The sequence below is a fragment of the Eulemur rufifrons genome, chromosome 3 (assembly GCF_041146395.1).
Source record: "Eulemur rufifrons isolate Redbay chromosome 3, OSU_ERuf_1, whole genome shotgun sequence".
In the NCBI taxonomy this organism is placed as follows: Eukaryota; Metazoa; Chordata; class Mammalia; order Primates; family Lemuridae; genus Eulemur; species Eulemur rufifrons.
In genome coordinates this window covers 94,278,568-94,292,534 of record NC_090985.1, presented here as the reverse complement: position 1 = coordinate 94,292,534, position 13,967 = coordinate 94,278,568, and the positions used below count along the sequence as shown (strand labels likewise).

Here is a 13,967-nt window from a genome sequence, read left to right as displayed (position 1 = left end):
GGCATGAGCCACTATGCCTGGCCTTAATATTATATTTAGATCTCTGTATCCTGAAAATCTTGGTCTTGGCATTAACATAATTATTCAATTTTTTTATCTAACTATATAAATCTATATGCATGTGCATATAAATTAGTTTCAAAATAGCAATATCAGTATTATACTATTAACAACAATACCACTACTGAAAAGTTTACAACTTTGGAATTCTTTTTCATCAAATCACTGTGTTGTGAAGTTGATTAAAAAATTCCCTGTGATTAACTCTCTAACTTTATAGTTAAGTTTACTTGTTTCATTTTCTCTTTAATTTTTAGGATTTACTGTTTCTTTTCAAAATTAAGTCTATATTAAAAATCTATAAAATATTTATATGGTTCTAAAATCAAAGTTATAAAATAAGGCACATTTGGAGAAATCTAGTTTCCACCTCTATATTATCTTCCTGATCCCTCCCTCTTCTGACTGGATAACCATTTTCCTTAGCTTTTAGTTTGTGTTTAGAATTTAAAAAAAATAACCAAATAATAATTCTTCCCCACTTCTTCTAAAAGAAGCATACAATACACAGTATTCTGCCCTTGATATTTGTACTTAGTACATCCAGAGATCACTCCCCAGCATTATATAGAACTTCACACCCTGTCACAGCTGCATAGTACCCCGTTATGTGGACATCACATGGCATCAGTTGGTTCAGTCAGTCTTCTATGAATTGTTTCTAGTCTTTTGCTGCTACAAGTAGAACTGCAATAACTAACCTCGTACATATGTCCACTTATATATTTGCCATTGTATCTTTGAAATAGCATCCTAAGTATCAATGCTATATCAATAGGTTGATGCACATGAAATCTTGCTAGATATTACCAAATCTTCCACAGGGGTGTACCATTTTGCCCTAATAAAAACTTCAAAATTATAAAAACAGGTTTTAGCTTTCTATCCTATATTTGTATTTTAGTAATAAATACATTTAATTTTAAGAAAGGCATTATTATGATATAGGACAGAGGAATGTTAGGAGAAAAATAAGCATGGAATTAGGAAAAAGAATATGAGCAAAATTTCAGAGGTAAGAAAGCAAGGTACTGTGTTCGGGAATAGTAATTGTCTGATCTGATTGAATGCTAAGGAAATAGATATGTCATAAGGTACCAAACAAAAAGCCAAATCACTTTTACTTTGGCTTATATTTAAACAAATACTACATGTTTTTGATCCTTTAAGGATACAGCCTGAAGAACAGTAAAAATAAAAACATTTATCTAATGTCAAAGCATTTTCTAAGTTGTGGCCTATAGTTGTTAAGTAACCCCCCAAAAGGAAATCACTAGCAGATATAATTTTGCTGGAGCAACTTGCATCTTAGTTAATTCAAAATTGCCATTTTAAACAAAAAAAAATTCATTACACACTTTTGTACATAGATTTCAAAAGGTAAGCTCAAAGAAACAATCTGTTTTTATAGTAGTAGTTGTTAAAATATCGAGAAATCAGATTTTGCTTCTAGTTCCAATTGCATTATTGATTTTGAAAGTGCTGACTTCATACCACTCTTGTGGATTACAATAATTACTTTATAACACTATAACCCAAATAATTGAGAGCAGAGGATAGTGCATAACTATATGAGAAATGCAAGGAAAAAATGATGAGATGGATCAGAGTCCTACTAAGCTCATTTAAGATACCCACAACCTTAGAAAAATTAGAATGAATGCTTTTTAGCTTTGAAAAATATTTGAAATTATGGCAGCAACTTATAAATCTGCTCTTCTCATTACTTGCCTAATAAGAAAGATGAAAAAACCCTATATGATCATACATTTAATTTTTAACATATCAGATATCAGAAAAGTCTGTTAGTCCATAGAGATCCCAAAGCTCTCTTACCTTTCATTGTGATGGCCCTTGTGCAGAATATGATTAGCTGTATGTTGCTCAAAGTAGTACTCCTCCAAGTTAAGCAGCAGCAAGGAAAATCTAAACTCGGGTGAAAACAAACAACTTTTTGTCATGTATATTTTTAGAAAGTATAAGAAAGCGGGATATTTAAAATGTTTGCTCCCAAAGTACTTTTCCATTCATGAATTTAACAAGCACTTGTGAAGCATATATCATATGGTAGGCACTCCTCTCTACCCAGTGGGGGAGGACGCCCACAGACTGGCCTGCCTCGTGGTCAAATAACTGCTTTGCCAAAAATGAAATCATCCACCAGGTGGATGGTGAATGTATCCCAGGTGGATATATCCTTTACAGAAACCCCAAATTTCATAAAATTACACTTATTATTGCCTGAACAAAGCTCGGAGCTTTCCCACTTACTGAATTTTCATCATTTGTTTCCTCTGACTGAACACATCGGGCTTCTCTACCTCTCCCCAGCCACACACCCACTCCAATGTCCTGTCTCAGGGTCATCTGAGTTTATCTTGTTACTCGTGGAAGACCAAGTGCCCCTAGGAGACAGATCTTTAGATAACTCCTTGTAATTATCAACCTAACGCTTTAAATGAGTAAACTAAACTGAATGTGATTGAAGTATAGTTCTTTTTAAGTTTTGAATGGGACTGTAATGTAGTTCTTTTTTAAGTGATTTAAACTTTTAAAAACAAGGTAATAAGAAAAAATATTAATTTAGTTATATGGCTACAGAAACAAATATATGGCAAGGAAGTGAAAGAGGGCCAGGAAACATCAGCAGCATCTGGAGTTAGAGAGGAAAGCCTTTATGAAAAGTGTGGGCATTGAGAAGAATCCTGAAGTTCTGATGTAATACAGCAAGATATTTAAATTAAGTACATCAGATTACACATTATATGCTTATTTCACTTCCTCTTGAAACACCATTACAATGTGAATAAAAATATGTTTAAATGGTAAAACCCACAGACTAAAGCAAATTGGAGAGACATAAAAGCAGAGAAGAGATATGAACAAATCTGTAAGGAATGGAAAGTAGAGGGGAAGAATTAGCAGTGCTCACAAATCAGAATGTCAGATGCCTCCAGAGAAGGTACCACTCAAGAGAAAACCCACTTAAGTCACAGGACTTCCAGAAAGTTCAGAAATTGCAGGTATCAGATACCAAGAGGGCAGAGATGAAGCATGGGAGGACGGTTATAAGTGTGAATGGGAACAGTAACCCCTGATGATTCTTTCCCTGATGGGTTATCCCTACCTCACTCTGGCACATGGTTTTTCTACATGGAAATGGAACAGGAAGCTCCAAATTAGATATCAGGAGAGCAAGACTGTAGAGTGAAAAGAGAGCAACTAAGCAAAAAGCAGAATACATGAACATTAGCAGGAAGACATACCCCACGCCAGGCAGAAGTCTGGTAAATTAATTTTGGAAGAAACAAAATTGCCCTAGAGAAAAAGCCTACAGATAGTGGCAACTGAGAGTCAGGTCTCTACAACATCATCGCAGAGGGAAGCCCAACAGAAACAGCCCACGCCCTGTGACACGTGGCCACCCAAGATCAGCAACCTCAAACACAAAAGAACAAGACCCGAACAAGCAGGAAGAATGCAACATGAAGGACTAGAGACAATGCGGAGAACAGAAGAAAAGGTCAAAGGGCTATAATTAATGTCCGTACAAAGAAAAAATTATATTCATGACACACGAGGAGATTGCTCATTAAAAAAATAATAATTTGAACCAAAACAAAAGGTAACTCATAAAATTAAAAATAACGATAGCAGGAACCAGTTTTCCCATCCTAATAGGTAACTCTCGCTGATCTCTCCTCCATTTTTAAGTTCGTGAACAAGAATTAATCATATACTAAACTGCCGGAGTACAATATAAAATGCTCACTATTTCTATTTAATCTGAATTTCAATACAATCACAAGATCTAGGATTATTAGGAATAGTCCTTTGATACACCAGATAGTTTCCAGAAAAGTATACATCAGAAAGATACTCACCAATTACTTTGCCCCTTATTTTTAGCCTGTGTCTTAATGACTGAATATCCCTTGAATGGCTGGAGCTATGCAACCCTTTCTACTCTCTCTTGACCCCCCAACTTTCTCCTACAGAGAGGGAACAACAGGGTAAGTATTCTTCAGTGAGACAATGGTGTACTTTTATTGCTGTGAAGCACAAGCAGCCTTCAGAGACAACTAGCTCTTCCATATATTTATTAAAATATAATCACATCAACTATTTTAGAACTAACATCATCACTGTGCTTCTAAGCTCAAGTTTTCCTGGGATTTTATGCCAGGAGACATAAACACGTGGGTGCCCTTTGCATCCTCAGCCATCTTATGAAAGTTCATCCTGTCTCTTTCAGTCTGATGGTCAATATTATCAACAGAGAACAAGATAAGAGCCACTTTCTCTGTCATAAATCAATGTCAACACTACTGGGTTGGGCCCTAGGCAGTAGTTTAGTATTTCCTTGTTGGAAACACAACTTCAGAAGATTTTGTTTTCGCTTTTCTTAATCTGTAGCATTTTCTAACACCTCTACTCATTTGGAACTTTAACCTTCTTGATGCTACTTGTATATATAACCTTGCTTTATATATATATATATAAATGATAAGCTCAGAGGAATACTACTTGTATAATCATTCTATGTTTATTTGCCTGATTTCCTGTGACTCTTCACCAAAGATCATTTGGATTGGATGTTCTGAATTATATTTCTGACAGTTGCACAAACTTCCTGGGTCAATGTGCTTTCCAGAGCTGCCCAGTATTAATACCTATCTTTTTTCCTTGAAACTTTCAACATCTGCTTTCTTAAAAATCTAGGTTGTATGTATGACAGTATTCTTCTTAATCTCCCTGGGCTTCAGTAATAAATGACTTGCTTTTTCTGAAGGTTTCGTTCATTTCTACTTGGTTAATTAATTTCTCTTTAATGTTCAGAATTAAGTAAAGTTCTCAAGTTTCTGCCTTAGGATAAATTAAAACTTCAACAAAGGAAGTCAAGGAACTGTAATTAGATCTCACTGAGCACTTCACACATACAGCAGGTATGTGTATTGCCACGTCCTTCCTGTTTCCTCCTCTATACCAGGTACACAGCCACCATTTTTCTACCCTCGTCTGTGGCCTGTGACAAACGGACACAATTACGTTATCTCTGTTCCTCTTTCCAATATGTTCTCTGGGTGTTTTCCCTGGGATTCATGGAGTCCCCTGTAGATACATATCTTCTTGACATTCAGAGCCCACCGCCTCACCTCCTGACAGGTCTTTCCTTTGGAAGAGGTCTGTAGCTTTTCAGGACTAGATTCCAATTCTGAGTCCCATCCTACCAAGCCTCAGTGACACCAAAAGCACACATTCATCCTCTTTTGTATAATAAAACCCGGCTCATTTTATTATCCCTGTTCTACACATTTGCACAGAGACATCCAAGTGACTAAATATTATTTCTAGTTCATGTACTTGTTTTCTCAAGTAAATTGCTAGCCTTTCCTCCCCCTCAGAAGCGATTCATCTCATGCCGGCTGTTCTTCAATTTCATTGTTTCATCTGGTCTTTTTAGCCCTCTTCCTCAGTAGCAAGGTTAAAACTCTCACTATCACTTACATTCTGCCCTGACCATGTGAGATGCAGTTACTTCCTGGCCAAGATGGTTCAGATATCAAAATCCCTTTCATTGACACCATCCATTAAGCCAGTCGATTCTATTTTCAAGTCTTAACAACCTCTGAGAAGAAATGGTAAAAATATCACCTACGCTGTCAAAGCCCTTCAACTTCCTCAAGAGTCATAGCTCACAGCAGGAAGCTTTCATGAGCCTTCCCTATCTGTCCTGCATAGAAGATAAAGAGGGAAGTATAGTTTGAAAAGAAGAAACAAACAGAAAAATCAAGATGCATGCTTAATTGCTGTTATCTAGAGCAGTGTGTCTGACACTTTAATGTGCACACATGATCTGGGGATCTTGCTAAAATGCAGATTCTGAAGCAGCGGCTGTGGGATGGGCCCTGAGAATCTGCATTTCTTACAAGCTCCAGGCATGCTCATACTTCTGGCCCGTGGATCACACTTTGAATAACGAGGTTCTGATATCTACACAAACCAGGCTTCATCCATTCCTGAATCATTCTAAACTTCAGGGATACCACAAAAATAAGCACTGGCCAGTAGCCCACATGCCTAGTACTTAAAACAGAAGCAGTATGTTACAGTGAAGAGGCTGGACTGGGATCAAAGAACTTTTGTTCTGGCCACAGCTCAGCCATGACTTAGCTACTTGACCTTAGTCCAATCACTTTATTTACTTATGCCTCATGTTCTTCAACTATAAAATTGAGGGGAGATATACATTAGAGTACCTCAAAGGTCCCATCTTAACCAATGAGTCTACAGATTTATTAAACAAACCTGAGCTTAAAGAAATCAGGGGGAATTCCATTTCAGGCATTATGGAAGTTCAAATGTATGGAGAAACAATCTCATCACAGAGCCTCTAAAATTACTGGATAAATAACGAAAAAATCTTTTCAAATGGTTTGGCTGAGGTGGTGAAAAAGTAAGGGAAAGTCTTGGAAGTGTGAAACAAACATAAAGCGTAAATCCAGGGAAGTCAGCAGGCGCTGAAGCCTTTTTCCTCGGGGCTCTGCCCAAGCCTTTGCGTAACAGAAAGCCTAAACTCCTTATGGGCCCATCTGCAGGGGACAGTATAGTAAAACTCAAGACGAATGTGGTCCCTCCTCCTACCCCAGGCTAAAACAAATGCAAACTTTCTGGAAAAACATACTTCAAACCTAGGCCTCAAAGACTTCCTAAGGATAAATTTCCAAGGAATAAGAGGACGCAATCAAAACTCATAAAACACACGGGGAAGTATAATTACTGAGTAAGAGTCAGAAACAACAAACTACTCAATCAAACATATAAAGGCTACCAATATTTTATATTCTGCATCAGATTATTCCATAGGTATGTTTAAAGAAATAAAATGACCAGGTAGTTACAAAAACGAGCCAAATAAAACTAGAAGTTTTAAAATAATTGAAATTAAAAAATTTAAATAATGAGTTAAACAGCAAATTAGATAACTGGAAAGAAAATTAGTAAATTTTAAGATGCATTTAAATAACCCACAATGCATCACCGAAAAATTAAGATGATAAATATTTTAATAGAGTCATTATAAGACAAAAAAGAATGGAAGGAGAAGCCATGTTCCAAGAGCTAAAAGCTTGGCTTCAAATTTTCCAAAACTATTTCAGCTTTAGGAAGGATAGATAGATGGAGAGAAAGAATTCTATATCTAGACAAACAGCAAAACACTACAAAGATGAGATCTTAAAAGCAGCCAGAGAAAAGACAGATTACTTAATAAAAACAATTAGACATGAACAATGTTGGTTTGTTGTAGGCTGCTCTCCAAGAACAGAAGGTCCTGCAGAGCTCCAGGGAAACCTGGTATGATTTTGTGTTTAAGGCAATCAATCCTGGTGCCCTAATCATGCCAGGAAAAGTACTGCTGCTTCCCTAACTATGAACACTGATGCAACGAATCCTGCCCCTACCCTACCACGTCATACAGACTTAGCCCCAGTCAAGCCAGCGAGGGGGTGAGGGCAACCCACAGCCACAAATGCTAAGCTGGACTGGGCGAGCCACGGTTCCATCGCAGCGGAAGCCGGCTGCTTCCTGGCCCCAGGTCACTCCATGGGGTCCGGGTTTCTCCTGGAGTCTGAAGTTGGCTCAGCCAAGTAGCTCAGTGCTGCCCTGGGCACAGGGCACACCTATTACTGACCTTTTCTCTTTGAGTTTCTCCCACCCAGTTCTCCTCCAGCAAGTCTGGCACATATTACCAGGCCCACTTCAAAAAATGCTGAAAGAATTACACATCTAGCAAAACTGATTTTTAAAACAAGGGCAAAATAAGGATATGTTCAGACAAATAAAAACAGAGACTGTTTATTATCATCAGACTTGATCAGAGGAACTTCTACAGGGTATTCTTCAGGAAAGAGAAAATAATACCACAAGGAGGAAGACATGACATGCAAGGAATGCTGAACAAAGGCAGTGGTAAATATGCATGTAAAACTATAGAGGCATTAATTACACAATTATAACGTCTCATTTGTACACTTAAAACACAGATCAAAAATACTGGACAAGAACAGATTATAATTTAGGATGGGGTGACAAGAGTTAAGTATTCAAAGGTCCTTACATTGTTAGAGAGGAGGGTAAAGAGAATGATTAACTTCTGATCTTAAATTAAATATGTTAACATTTTAAGGGTAAGCTTTAGAAAAATGGAAATGGAATATAAAACTTCCATACTCTTCAGGGAAAAATAAAAGGGAGCAAGGGGGCCTTATTTAATCCAGAGGGAGAGGCGAAAAAGGGCAAAATAAAAGAACAAAATGAAAAATGAGTCCAAATAGATCTGTAATAATAATAAATGTAAATAGACTATTGAGACAAAAATTATCTAAATGAATTATAAAAAGTCCAACTGTGAGCTAATACTTATAATAAACATGCCTGAAATCTAAGGACACAGAAAAGTTAAAACAATGGAAAATTCTACATAATGTAAATAACCAGAAGAGAACTGATATAGCTATACTCACATCAGGTAAAATTTTAAAAATCATTATTAGAAGTAAAGAGTCATTATATATTGATAAAAGATTCAATTCAAGAAATTAAGAATTCTAAACTATGTACTGAACATAGTTAAAAATAAATAACAAAAAGATAATTTCAAAATCTGTGAGCTGGATATTTTAAAACACATTCTAAATATCTGATAGGTAAAAGATGAAATCACAATGGTACTTAGAAGAAACCAAGCACTGACTTCCCTAACTGGGTAAATTCTTGTGCCTTTTCAATGGCAGCTATTTTCAAGAAGTTAATTTGAGATAGTAAGGGAATAAGGGGTGAGGCTAGCAGTGCATTTTGGAAAAAGCCAATGTAAATTCTAAGTTAATTAAAATATTTGCAACATTTATATACTCTCTCACTGTTTTTTCATGTAAGAAAAATAAACCTTATTTCTTTAAGTCATCGTTAGGTCGATTTCTTGGGCCTCACTGGCATTGCTCACTAATTGAGTGTTGACGCTGCAGTTTGTCTCCATTTTCAACACCTGGTATATCCCACAAAAGATATTAAAAGACTGGGATGATCAGCCTTACACGGACAGGTTAAACAGGAGTACAACAGCTAATCACTCTGCCTTCTCAACAACTAAGGGTCTTTAATATCATAAATACTGACTCAATCGATAGACCAAACACGGTGAGTAAAAGAAATTTAATACCAGCATAACCAAGACACTCATGGAACATCTGAAGTAAAGCCGAAATCTCAGAAGTGCCTATAAAACTATTAATGTAATATGTAAGTGCCCAATATGGAATTCAGGATTGCTAATGTTTCATCTTGGAAAGACAGCTTACAAACCACAACTAAGAATTTATTCTATGACATTATAGAGATAAAACTATGACTCTCAGGAGGAACATGCCTCAACTATCTAGATTTCTACATCACCCAAGATAAAAATACCTGTCATGCCACCACACCACAACTAGATGTGAAGACAAAAAAATATTTAACAATTATTCTACGTCTAAATCTTAAAACAGAAATATCTTTTTTTTTTTTTTTTTTTTTTTTTTGAGACAGAGTCTCACTCTGTTGCCCAGGCTAGAGTGAGTGCCGTGGCGTCAGCCTAGCTCACAGCAACCTCAAACTCCTGGACTCAAGCAATCCTACTGCCTCAGCCTCCCGAGTAGCTGGGACTACAGGCATGCACCACCATGCCCAGCTAATTTTTTTTTCTATATATATTTTTAGCTGTCCATATAATTTCTTTCTATTTTTAGTAGAGATGGGGTCTCGCTCTTGCTCAGGCTGGTCTCGAACTCCTGAGCTCAAACGATCCGCCCACCTCGGCCTCCCAGAGTGCTAGGATTACAGGCGTGAGCCACCGCGCCCGGCCAGAAATATCTTAAATGGCAGCAGTTTGTAGAATATCCTCTTCTGCTAACCCACTGTACACAGCTGCCATTCCTGACAATGCCAAGGAAGATACGTGAATTGCTTTTTAAAAATTTGTCCCATTTACTTTCATCAACACCTGCAAAGGATATTTTTAAAAACCGGTAAAATTGACATGGTTCCTGCTATCTGAATCTTAACCAGGATACTAGTGTACTTAATTTGGATGGCCAAATGTCTATTTGTTTTCTAATCTTGACAATTACCAGAGCATTTCTTTAAAAACATCACCAATAAATGGCACCACCGTACAGTTATTCAAACTATAAGTCTGAAAGTAGGATTGCTATGTTTAGCACATAGAAGTACAGGATATCCAGTTATATTTGAATTTCAGATAAACAACATACTTACACTATTGTTTTTTATTGTAAGTATGTCCCAAATATTGCATGAGACATATTTATACTAAAAAATTATTCGTTGTTTATCTCAAATTCAGATTCAACTGAGTGTCCTGTATTTTATCTGATAATCCTAGCTGGGATTCTTCCTGTATCATCTCTCATGTGCAATACACCATACCAAGACCTGTCAATCCTATGTCCTAAAAACATTTAGATTCCATCCACTTTTCTGCGTTTCTTCTGCCACCACCCGGCTAAGCCACTAATGCAAAAATCTTCCAATCATTCTCTCTGCTTCTACTTTTACAGAAATATTACTTAACTCTAAATGCAGCAGCTTCAACTTAACAATAAGAGAAATCAATGCTAACTTCAAGTTTCTCTTTTTCTAGAGTCATTTTTGGTGGCTATAGAAATCTAAAATCCCTAAGTCATCATGAGAGAGGCCAAAGAACTCACAATGACAGGGAGGCCTCTCACCTCGGAAACATTCCCTCTTCACATTTCCCAAGGAAAGCAACAGTTCTCTTGGGTATACAGGAGCCAATGACCTCTAACAATCTGTTTGCTAATTTGTATTTATGGTTGCGAGGGGATAAGCCAGGAAAATTCTGGGCAGAAGTGGTAAATAGGAGGCTCAATAAAGTTGGTTTAAAATATTCTTGTCTTTCACAATAAATTCTAAGATTTATAGAGACTACTTGATTCTAGTGCACACCTGATTGTGACACAGATTCGTGTCATTCAAACTGATATTCCATATCCAACATCCTGGTCAGAGTATGCCCAAAAGCCCAAGGTTGCAAGGCCACAGGGCAGTCAGCAAGTAGAATTCAAATAAATGACACCAACCTTTTTCAAATTACTACTGCTCAGGAATAGTTGATGCCTCCTGACTGATAAATAAGGTTTTTGCTTTTGAGAGCTGCAGTTATCTTCCAGCACTGCTAGCCTGTCATGCTGCTGTCTGATGAATGGATTCTAACAAAGCAGTTTATACATGTAAATATAAGTGCAGATTTTAGGGTCTGGGTGACTCTTCAGTGCTGTATAAGCTAACCAAATTAAACATAAATTATTTCCACTGAAATAACAGGCCCAACCAAAGAAAACAGGTTTTCCTGTGTATCAGAGGCCACAGAATTGTTGCAAATGACTCTCAGACCATAGAACAAGATGGCAATCCAAGTGTTTCAAAGTTCTCACAATGCAAATCTGAACATTCACCTATTTAATAATAAAACATACCAACAAGTCTTAATGTTGTTGGTACTAAACCAAGTCAGTCCACTCAAGCTCTTTCCACATGAAACAGCCATTGCAAATGCTGTCAGAAGACCATCCACGAGTGTGAAATATTTTAGTTATGGCTCAATTATTAATTAATAAACAAGCCTTTCTGTGACTAAAACCTAATCACAGTACCAACAACGTTTTTGGAAGCCATATGCTGTATATCTTATCTTTTTTTCTCTACAGTAGGGAAATGAAATTTCAGACTGTGGATATCTTGGCCAGACCAACATTACAGATTAGAGAGGGATATGAATATTTGGATGAACAGGGTCGAGTCAACATCTATAAAACAAATGTAGACAAGCCTTAAAGTCTCACTTGTATTTTCATGTTTATACCATCCGCTTTGCTGGTGTCCACTGATGAGACAACAGCGTAATAGGCTAGCAGCTCTCAGAGATAACCGTAGCTCTCACAATCAAAAGAGTGTGTATGTTAAAGGATTTAGCCCTCTTTCCTTTCCGCACCTTCGGCTGCAGACCCAAGGATGGGCAAGTTGTTTTGGTCATTATTAATGCACTGGGAAGTATACACAGAGCCTAAGTGAGCTTTCTTAATGAAACTTCCTCTGGAGACAGGTTCAGAAACTCTGACAGGGCAGGAGTGTGAGACCATTTTAGCCTGGCTGGTGGGACCCCAATCCTTAGGGGATGCTGGTGCTCAGGACGGTTCTGCGCAGCGCGCCTTCCCAGGCACAGCTTTCCAATACACTCATAAGGTCCCATCCTCCGGGAGCAAACGTTTAAGGGAGAGGACCCTGGCTTTTCTCAGAATAAGGCCTTTCTGGCGGTCCTCCTCGCAGCCCACTAGGTCCTGCATTTGCTTCAGTCTGAAAGAGTCGGCAGAAAAAAGGCGCGGGGATGTGAGGCGCCAGCTTCCTCCCCCGTGCAGGCGGGGGTCGTCGCCGGCCTGCTCGGTCCCGCTCGGGCGGAGCAACCGTGCGGCGCCGGCCCCCGAGGCCGATTAAGGGGGACAGGGGTAGGGAGAGAGGGTTAGGATGGAGGGTGTCGGCCGAGCCCGCTTACTTATCCTCCCCGGCGAACGCCCGGGCTCGCGCGCCCCGGGGAGGGATCAGCGCCCCGACCCCGCGCGGCCTTCCGGGTGAGCCGACCGCGGCTGCCGGGACCTGCGCGCCCGCGGGGCTCAGCGGCGCTCGGCTCCGCCGCGGGATTTGGGCCCAGCCCGGGCTCTGTCCCCTGTCCCCTGCGGTCTCTGACCCCGACCAGGCCCGCGGCCTCTGACCCGACCCCGGGCCTTGCCCACGGCCGGCCCCCAGCCCGAGCCCCGGACACACGCCAGGCCCCGGCCCCCACGCCGGCTCCCGCCCCTCAGCTCTCGGGCCGGCGCCCCTGCGCCCTGCCCCGACCAGGCCCCGCCGGAGCGTCCCGCGGCCGGGCACGCACCTCTCCTTGGAGTAGAGCTGCAGCTGCTGCTCCTGCTGCTTCTTCCGGATAAACGCCATGGAGGGCAGGCCCCACCGCCGCCCGCCGGGAGGTCTAGAGGAGCCGCGGGGAAGGCGGGAGCGGTAGCCGGCGGGGAGCGCGTGGCTGCGGGCCCGGCTTCCCGTGCGGCACCGCTGGGCGGCCGAGAGCTGGACGCTGCGCTCCAGGCCCCCGCGGCGTCCCGGCCGCGCTCACCGCAGCATCCTCGCGTGGGGACTCCGGCGGCGCCGTGACTCAGGCCCGGAGGAGGGGCGCGCGGCGACACGAGGTGCCCCACATTCGGGGGACGCCAGGGGCTCGCCGAGGACTAGAGGCCAGACAAGGATGGATCTGTCCTTACACACGGAACGTTTCACCGCTTTACCAACCATTGCAGGGCTACATTTTAAATATTTCATGCTTAACTACGCTTAAAAACGGATGCTTGCTTATAAACCACCAATCTGTTGGCCACAGGAACTTGAAAGAAGGTCTTGGGTCCTCAGTTATCAAAAACCAGACTAACAACAAAAGGAAAAAACTCCAGAGCCAAATAAAAGTTAAAGAAGTGAAGACATTTTATTGAGGACTAATGCAATAGAGGAAGCGATACTCCAGTGTAGAACTGGGCTCCATTCCAATACACCAGGGGTAAGTGGGGATGTATAGCCAGGGAGCAGGGATTCAGCGTTTGTAAAATTGCTAAGAGGAGACATCAGGTCTGGGGGGAATTCTGGCTGAAACAACCTAACAGGATTTCTGCTGAAAGCAGGCCAGGATAGTCACCTACCAAGAGAGAGGGGAGTGAAAATTTTCCTTCAGGTATCTGGAGTGGGGGATTCCTGCTAAACTGCCCTGGCAGCATTATTTGCTAAAACTG

General features: G+C 40.3%; 1 protein-coding gene across 7 annotated transcripts in view; it reads right to left on the bottom strand.

Annotated features, from left to right (window-relative positions):
- The window catches only part of NSMAF (neutral sphingomyelinase activation associated factor), a 61,606-nt gene extending 47,873 nt beyond the window's left edge, over window positions 1-13,733 (bottom strand). For all 7 annotated transcript variants that reach the window (XM_069466473.1, XM_069466471.1, XM_069466475.1 and 4 more), the window contains exons 1-2: window positions 13,070-13,733; window positions 1,897-1,986 (exon numbers count right to left, since the gene is read on the bottom strand). In XM_069466473.1, coding sequence (XP_069322574.1) covers window positions 1,897-1,986; window positions 13,070-13,128 — 149 coding nt within the window. In that variant the 5' untranslated portion in view covers window positions 13,129-13,733. The remainder of the gene's footprint in view (window positions 1-1,896; window positions 1,987-13,069) is intronic.
- Between the last annotated feature and the right edge of the window lie 234 nt (window positions 13,734-13,967).